Source organism: Xiphophorus hellerii, chromosome 16, assembly GCF_003331165.1.
Source record: "Xiphophorus hellerii strain 12219 chromosome 16, Xiphophorus_hellerii-4.1, whole genome shotgun sequence".
Classification (NCBI taxonomy): domain Eukaryota; kingdom Metazoa; phylum Chordata; class Actinopteri; order Cyprinodontiformes; family Poeciliidae; genus Xiphophorus; species Xiphophorus hellerii.
The window spans coordinates 21,788,625-21,798,096 of NC_045687.1; the positions used below are offsets into that span (position 1 = coordinate 21,788,625).

At 37.6% G+C, this 9,472-nt stretch overlaps 1 protein-coding gene across 1 annotated transcript; it reads left to right on the forward strand.

The window, feature by feature from the left end:
- Window positions 1-996: 996 nt before the first annotated feature.
- LOC116736092 (prostaglandin E2 receptor EP1 subtype-like) lies at window positions 997-9,302 on the forward strand. The gene is made up of 3 exons (XM_032588333.1): window positions 997-1,360; window positions 3,518-4,392; window positions 6,402-9,302. Exons 2-3 carry the CDS (start codon window positions 3,565-3,567, stop codon window positions 6,681-6,683), a joined length of 1,110 nt encoding a protein of 369 aa, XP_032444224.1. The 5' UTR covers window positions 997-1,360; window positions 3,518-3,564; the 3' UTR covers window positions 6,684-9,302.
- The last annotated feature ends 170 nt before the right edge of the window (window positions 9,303-9,472 follow it).

Consider the following 9,472-nt stretch of genomic DNA (forward strand, 5'->3'; position numbering starts at 1 on the left):
CTAACTAAGATATTTGCACCGGAATCTAGACCAAAAATATGTGAGTGTGTGCTATTGCAGTGCAGTGTTGATTGCTTTGGCTTGGGTCACTAGAAGGTTATAACACATTATTTTGCTGGTGAATTTTTTAAAAACAAAGTTCACATTTAATTGCACAGGCTGAAAAGTCAGTGATGTATGTCTAAAAGAAGAGAGAGCCAGATTGTCACGAGGCTGCGTTTCTTCCCTACATCTGAACCTTCACAGGACAGCTGTATTTTACTGATATTTTCATATCAGTTGTCTTAAATATATACTGTATATTAAAAAAAAGTAGAATAGTGAAAGATATGAAACTCAATAAAACACAAGAGGTGGAACAGTGGGGCATAAAGCTATCAAAAATTAAACGATTTCGCCTCAAGGCCTAAAGCAATTCAAGATTTCCATGTCTTTTGTCATACATACGTTCCAGTTTGTTTTCTTTTGTAAAATAATAATAAAAAATGAACAGAACCATCGATTCCTTTGCAGTTTGTGTTTGTGCCTCGTGCATCTGGTTCTAACTGTTACTGATTAATGACGATTGTTGAGGGAATGCAGCCTGGCTGATCGGTGACTCAGCCTTTACGTGGGTCACAATAATGTTCTTTTTATTTTTAGAACAAGAACGCGAATTCAACTAATTGTTGACATCAGCTAAAAATAATAATAATAATTTTTAAAAAATACCAACTATAATCAGACCAAAACTAATTCATGTGGCAAACCAAGACACATGTCAGGTTTATATGATGTACGAAAACGTAAAAGCCAAAGATTCACAGCGTCTCACTGTTTCATGTGTTTCCATGCATCACTTCATAAAAATTGTAGCCTTTTTAAAAGAAGCTAGTCATAGCTAAATTTCTTCTCAGCGGTAAGGGTTTATAACTAAAGAGGTGTGATAGTCTATAATTATCAGAGAGGTGAAGTTAGAGTTAGCCGGGCTTTAAGGACTCATTCGTCTCCCTGCCTGGCTTTTCGCTCCACATAACTCACAAAGTGTCAGCCTGTGGGGAGGAGAATCGGGGCTTTTCAGTGACAGAGACACCTACAGGCGATGGGAGCGCACTGCAGCTGTGGAGTATAAAAGGGTCGGTCAGCCCCGCAGGAACACCAAACGCGCTCGTGCGGTGCATCCGGGTAAGCTGCCTGTCCGGCGGAGAGCAATGTCTGCCGAGGAGACGCGTCAGGTGAACGGCTTGTTTTACGCCGGGAAAACATCTCTGGAAAACCTGGATTCACTGAGTTCCTGAGCAGCGGCGCTAGTTGTGGCAATTTCACCGGACTTGTCAAACTCCCGTCAGTAGTTCATCTCCATGGATTCTATTTTTACATGGTAGGTGAAATAACTACTCGGTTTATGTATATATTTCCCCCCTTTTAAGATTCAAAAAACCTGCATTTAATGCTAATGTTCCCAAAGAAAATTGTGTTAAATCCACATTTTTTAAATGAAACTCCCTTCTTAAACCATTTTTATTCCCAGTTTGTTAAGGTTTTAACGCAAAATTATTTCATTTAAACATGTCACGAGAATGCGTCTTACGCGTGTTACAGCAATATTAAAAAATATATATTCTAATGAAACATTAAAGTAAGAAGTTGTAATATTGAATTCTATTGAGGAAAAACTTAGAAATTGCTCTTGCAATAAAATAGAAATATCATTTACTTGACGCTGTGGACTGAATTTTAATTGATCTCCATACTAGTGTCTCTGCAGGTCGTTGCTGCATTTTAATGGAATGTGTGCTTTGTGCTCGGCAGCATAAGCTGTCGGGACTTGTTCAGGATTCCCTCGTTATGAAGAAAAAAAAAACTCGCACAGTGCTCCAAAAACAGATAACTTTTAGGTTTTTTGTTTGTTTTTTTTTAAGCAAATGTCTAAAGTATGCCCATGTGGTTTTGAAGGTTTGGGATACCGCCGACAGGTCATATAGGGCCAAAAAGGAGAGAGAGAAAAAATTGCTTCAGGTTTTCTGTGAACAAAACAAAATGTTGAAAAGCTGTAAGTGCAGGTGGGAATGCAGAGGGTGGGGAAGTAGTTGGAAATATTTTCAGCTCTGGCCGTGTGTCCTATCCGTCCTGATGGTCGACATTTTCTGTCTTTTAACTTCAATGTGGCTTGTGTTTCAAAAGACTGGAAGGTTTTTACTAAGGGATTAAAGCTGTTTGCTCTGTAAAAATCAATTTAATGAAGATAAAACCCTACCCTCCCAAAAACAGGTTTCCACAGGCTTCTTAACTCTGCATCACATAAAGTGGACAAGATAAATCATAACAGTTCTTTCGAGTACATACATTTATATGATTTTTGTTTTCTATGGAGCTAAATTGGGACCATAAAGTTTTTTTTCAGTATTTAGTTTTTATTTTGAAACTAAAAAGCTGATTTGAAACTGGAAAAAATATTCAGTTGAAATAAGTTGAAAATGACTTTTCAGTTTCAAGTTTTTGTCCAGTTTCAAAATTGTTTTTCAGTTTCTAAACTTTTTTCCCTCCAACTTCATAAAATAAATTTTGTTTTGTTTTCAAATCCTTGTTTCCCCGTCAGTTTATTTTTCTTTCAGCTTGAATATAAGTTTTAATTTTCAAATATTTTCTTCAATTTGAGAACTTTTTTTTTCAGTTTCAAATCCTTTTTTTCCCACCATGTTCAAAACAAATTTAATAAACTTTATGGCCCCAAGTTAGCTCCATATTTCCCCCCTTTACTCACAGACTTTCAGATCATATTCCTATTTTGAATGTATTTTTTTTGTATTCTGTACAGCTGCAGCAAACATTAAGTAATAGCTGGCGTTCAGGGAAATTTGCCAACAATAAAACGTTTAGTTTGCATTCACTCTGCGGGAGCTTAGCGAACTCAAACACCTAATGCTTCAGAATCGGGGTCAAAATCTGTGAAAACCCACTTGTCCACTGTTGTGTTTGCTAATGAATGTAGATCAGCTCAGTTCTTGTGCCTCTTGTGATGTCATTGACCACAAGCCAACCAGCAGTAGTGTTTGTTCAGTAAGTTTTTGAAAAGCTTTGTATTTTGTGACACCCTACACTGGAAATCAATACTTTATCTCCCATGCAGTTGGATTTTATTGTTAATGAACATTTGTTATTGAAAATAGATTACAGAACAGGGTAGTAGCTTTTTTTTATTTTTAAATATTCATTGACTGAATGAATTCTAACTGATTGAATAACTGTAGTATTGAATAACTGATTCTGATCAGTTATTCAATACTTGAGTTACCTTTTTTACCAAATACTGTTTTACTCTTACAGTGTCATGTATGGGTACTTTTTACTTTTACTTGAGTAAAAATATGTTGAAGTATTGCCACTCTTACTTGAATACAATTTTTGGCAGTTCTACCAGCCTTTGGGTGCAGACTAATCCGATCTGTGCAGACAAAAACAAGGAAGTTTTGCCTTGATACTCTACAACATCCAGTGACTCTAATCACGCTAACGCTTCATCTTTCTCCCATGTCAGTGTTGCTTCACCTAAAGGAACCACATGAAACCTGGAACCCAGCTGTCATGGAGATTAAACCGGACTCCAACTCTTCAGACTTCAACTCCAACATCAACAGCAGCACCATGGCACCCGAAGTGGACTGCCCGCATAACAGCGTTCCTTCGAACCCCATCATTGCGAGCCTCACGATGACTCTAGGCATCCTGTTCAACGTGGTGGCCCTCATCATTCTCATCAAGGCCTACACCCGCTTCCGGCGGCGGTCCAAGGCGACCTTCCTGCTCTTCGCCAGCTCCCTCGTGGTCACGGACCTCACGGGACATGTGGTCTCCGGGGGACTGGTGCTGAGGAGATACACCACGGCCAATCTGACGTCCCTGGATGGTCCGAGAGATCCAGACAGCCCTTGTCAATTTCTGGGAGGGTGCCTGGTGTTCTTCGGGCTGTGCCCGCTCTTCCTGGGCTGTGCGATGGCTGCCGAGCGTTGCCTCGGCGTCACCAAACCTCTGCTGCACGCCCGGCTGGTGACAACAGCGCGGACCAAAATAGCCCTGTCTATGATCTGGTTCTTGGCTCTATGCGTGGCCCTGCTGCCCGTTTTCCAACTAGGGGACTACACTTACCAGTACCCGGGTACTTGGTGCTTTATTAAAGTGATGGACACAAATGCCAAAGATCTGACCTTTGTGACTCTGTTCTCTGGACTGGCTTTGAGCTCTCTTGCACTGGCCTTTATCTGCAACACCATCAGTGGGATGACGCTCATTAGAGCGCGGCTAAAGAAGAATTCCTATTCCCAGAGGTTCTCTGCTAGATCTCATGACACTGAGATGGTGGTCCAGCTGGTTGGCATCATGGTCACCTCCTGCATCTGCTGGAGCCCTCTGCTGGTGAGTCTCAAATGGAATGGAAGCTCAAATTATAATCAAGTCAAACCATTAATAAGCTGGTCATTATTAAAAATAGAATTGAAAAATTCTATCTTTTTTTCTACAATTTTCTACAATTTCTACAAAATTGTTGTTCCTGAATAACGCTGTTAAATTTTTGGATTTTTTTAATATTTCAGATTGGTGAAATTGAACTTTATGTTGATTCATGAAATACTGCTTTATTTGAATGCAAAAAGGACTTTAAAAACTTGGAAATAAAATTGCTAATTTAAATTTCCAAAAATTTGAATTTTAAATACAAAATTTTAAAGTGTTTTCCTTATAGTACAAATCTATCACTCTTTCATATGTGTTTATATTACTCAAATGAGACTTTATATGTTTGGTCTAACATAAAATCTAACATCATAATTTAAACATTAAATTCATCTATATGAAGTTTTTCTAAAACAGGAAAACAAAAGTTATTGGTTTAAAATAGAAAATATACATACTTCCCCCCGCCCCAATTTTACATGTAAAGAGGAAATGTAATGAATAAAGTTATATTTTCACAAGCTAATGACAATAAGGGTTTTATAACATGAACATTGTATAGATCAGTGTTCTACAATGACCTGTTATAACTTTAGGTAAATATCTTCTACAAGAATTTTTTTTGGTAATATTTTTTAGAAACCACCATTTTATTCCTATTTTTTTAAATAAATAAAATCCAAAAAGAGAAAGAAGCAGAAAAAAAGTGTGTTAGTGTCGGTCCAAACTGTTCTTGAGTAAAATCTGATAACAAGTCTGGATATAAACAGTTAGGCCTTTAACGTTGTTGTATTTCTCATCTGGTATTGCTTGTAATCTCAGTTTTTAGAAATTAGTTTCTCAACTCCTAAGATAATTTTGCTGCAAAGTATGGATTTCCCCAAATACAAAGTATTGTGCATTAGTGATGCGTGATGTATCGATATTAACATCGGTCTCAGCTGATGTTAGTCATTTTTTTAACATATCAGTATCAGTTCAATAGGTAAAACTTGGCCGATGTTAACAATTGACATTTATATCTATCTTGCTGCTGTTTGTGTTTCGTTATGTGAAGGCTTGGCTAGTTGTTTGATCATGTGACAGTAATATTGATGCAGTGTAGGATTGTGGGAAAGCAGAGAAGCATTGTCAGCAGGGTGGCCATTTTACTTTGTCAAAAGGGTAGAGAAATATAAAACATTGGGAAATATTGGTTATCGGATATCGATATCGGCTATATTGGTTTTATAAATTGGGAAGCACCAACATGAAAATTTGGGCCAGTATTAACATCCGAAATAAACATGATCAACTTCTTCCCCTCCACCTCCAGAATAAACGACAACAGGACAGAAATACATTTCAGTTGTTTATATCGGCCCAATTTTATTTATCGGACCCATACTGATTTGTTAAAAAATGACTGTTATCAGCCGATACCGATGTTAGTTCCGATGTATTGTGCATCCATAGTGAAAATTTTGACTTTTGACATAATTGAGTGTAAGTTCTAGAAATTACTACTCCAATTCTATAATGTGAAGGCCCTTTTTGCAAACAGCTATTGTGTGCGTTTTATTGTTCCCAAAGATTCATGAAGAAACTTGAAATTAACTACACAAAATAAAAGTTAACACATTTGAAGGAGAAATTTTAATAGAAAGAATAAATTACACAAGAAAAAGAAATAAGTAAAATGCTTAAAAGTAAAATCTCTGTTGGCTTGTTCCTTTTATGATGTCATCACATGCAAGATGGGGTAAAAGCTTGTTTTCGGGAGGGTTGATTTTCTTGTAATGAAATTCAGTTTTACAAAAAATATAGTAAAGAAACTCACACTGATGTTGTTTTACGGTTCAACATCTGTAGTGAGTTCAGGTGATTTTAGAGAAAAACCTTGCGAGTTACTTTAAAAGATTGAGTGTCAACAGGTAAACGGATGCAAAAACACAGAATTACTCATCACTGGGTCTTTTTTCTGTCTTAAGGTCTTTTCGTTGATGTCAGCCACGCGCTCCTACAGCGAATCCCACCTGGGCGAGGAAGTCACCTGCACTTACAGCAAACTCATGATGACTGGAGTCAGAATGGCCACCTGGAATCAGATCTTGGACCCCTGGGTCTACATCCTGCTGAGACGGGCCATCCTCCGAAAAATCTACCGCATAACCAAAAAGCAGGCCAGCTTCAAGGGGAGCACCTTCCGCTCCATCCGCTGGGATGTTGGCTCCCTCCAGAAGCCGGACAGTATGCCGGTGAAAAAGACTTAACAGGAGACTAATGAAACGGCCATAAAGTCTGCCTGTCATGGTTTCTTTGTGTACAAAGAAGACCAAAAAATGGCTAAAATACATAGGTTTTCTATGTATGAGCAAATATACCACGGCAGATGGTTTCCGTGATATAAACTTTGAGTTGGGACTGAGTTTCCTGTCTTCGTAAACAGGAAAGACCGAGCTTCTCGATTCAATGTGCCGAAGTGCAATATTCAACAAACAAAGAAGATTTCTAAAGATTTGAAGACGAGACCACCAGAGTTGGTATTTCCAGTAGCTCAGATGGAGAAGATAAAAATCCCCTGCGTCGGTATTACTACCTATAAATGGTTGGCTAATGAAGATCCCTTCCAGAAACAGAAAGTGATGTCACCAAGACATCTCTCACATTGGCTGTGTTGTAACTCACGAGCAATGATGCTGATTGGTCTATGAAGTAGTGGGAAAACGTTTAGAAATTTGTATTGTGGACATATTTAACCAAACCAGCACTTATTTTTAGTCTCAATGAGCAACAGGAGGAAAGAAATAAGAAATGACATCTACATATGAGGTAAAAACTGCTAAAACAGCCCAATTTTCTTTAGCATAATCCCAGGTCCAAAGTGGATTGATTTGATTCAACCGACTTGGGTTGTTGTTTGGTTTTCCACTCAAAAAAATGGGTTAAAATGAACAATCTGTAGTTTTAAAGAAGGAATGAAAGAAAGCATAACCAAGAGTCAGGAAAGATTGGATCTTGGGGTTGAACTGGTGGGTGAACTGGTTTTTCCAGGGGTCAATGAGCAAGAGGCAAGATACAACCTGGAAAGATAACCACCTGTAATAAAGCAACATGGAGTTGAGCAAGACAAACAGCAATGCAGCAACACATGCAATGCATGTTTTTAAATGGTAGGAGGAAGCCAGAATACTCAGAGAAAAGCTAAGCATAGATAAGGGGACTTAAAACAAAAACCTAATAATATCCAATTTGTTTTTTCAGAAACAATAATTTGCAAATATTTATGCATAGAACATTGTGTAAAATATTGTGTGTTCATAACAAGCTTATGACCATTTCTTTGGGCAAACTGTCTGCGATGACCCTAGCTAGCATTAGCTATTAGCATGTAAACACCACTGTCCCAACAGCATAGACGCAGCATTTGAGGTAACAAAAAAGCCCAGCAGTGTGTGTGTGTGTGTCTGTGTGGGTGTGTGTGCGGGGGTGCGCACGTGTGTGCAAAACTATCTGCAAATTGTGACTGTGGTCTTATCATTTTTCTGGCCTGTTTTTCAAAACTGAGCTAAGAATCTTAGCTTAAACTAACTTAGCCAAAGACATTTTTTTTCACATTCAGAAGAATCATTAGCTCTGGCTTGTACCAGCGAAATGTTTGGAAATCCTGTTTGGACCGAATCTGAAGAGCATGTTGATCATATTTAAAGACAATGAACACAAGCATTGAACGCTAAATTGAAGATGAATGTGTTAACAAGTAATGCTAATGTTGAAGAAGGGAAAAACTTGAAGAGCGATTTGGAAAGCCAGAGAAATCCAGGAACAAAAGCTATCCTGTTCAGAGAATGGGAATAAACACTTTAGTCTGTAATACTGAATCTATTTACTCAACATAAAAAGCACCCTATATATTTATTGGCACCCCGGGTAAAGATGTTTAAACACTTTCAAATAAATGTATCGCATGCAGCAGCTGATCTCAAATGGAAAAGAAAGAAGAAAAAAAGCAGATTCAATTTGAACATATTTACGACGTTTGAGAGGAAAATCCTGTAATAATAATTATTTTCCACAAAATCACAGATTCCACAGTTAATGGTTCCCCTAACGGTTACTCTCAAATAAAACAAAAGCATTTATGCATGATCTGGCGCAGAGGCAGATTATTTTTAATCCCACCACAAAGAGAGTGAAATAAATTTCCAAAGCTCACCTCTAAACAACTGCAGCAAACAGCGGAGTCTCCGTAGCAACTGCTAGAGGTTACACAAATCGGTGGAGGATACGGTAGAGGATCTGTGATGCTATGGTTTCTCTTTCAAAGACTCTTAAGAATTTAAGGGATTCACACATCTTTACCGTAAATAATGATAATAAATCTAATTCATGTAGCACTTTTTAGGTTGTGAGGGGTGCTGTATATTCACACTTAAAAATACTTGTACTCTATTGTCTGTAAGTTTGTTTCTCATTCTCAACTGAGGACATACCTAACTCTTAAGTTTTGTTAAGGATGTAAAACTGTTTAAGTATCACTGTAAATAGAAACCATTTTGTCTGAACTTTAATATATTCGTATTTGTTTTTGAGGTAAGACTTGCAAAAGTCTTAGAGAGAACATCTCATTGTAAACAGCGGTTCGTTTGTCCGACTCTGTAAAAGTCAGGGACTTGTCTCTGTGTTCACATGAGAGTAAAAGGACAGACTTTTACCTCAGCATGAAGATGTGAAAATTACGTGTAGTCCTGTGACAGGAATGTAGATGTTGTGAATGTAAATACTGTGCGTCTGCTTTCCCCATAAGTCTGGGGCAGTGAAGTGAAGCTGACTGAATGTGGTGCTGTTACAAAAAAGAATGTAAAACTGTTTATTAAAACTGATTTCTTCAATTCTTGTGTCACGTTCTTCTGAGTCATAAAGAACGGAATGTCGTTTCTAGAAACAGGAAGCAAATCTTGTTTTAATTATAAAATTGTTCCTTTGTGAAAGTGAGAATAATGTTTTTTTTTTTATAACTATACAATAATTTTTTAACATCTACACCCAAAATATGGAAAAG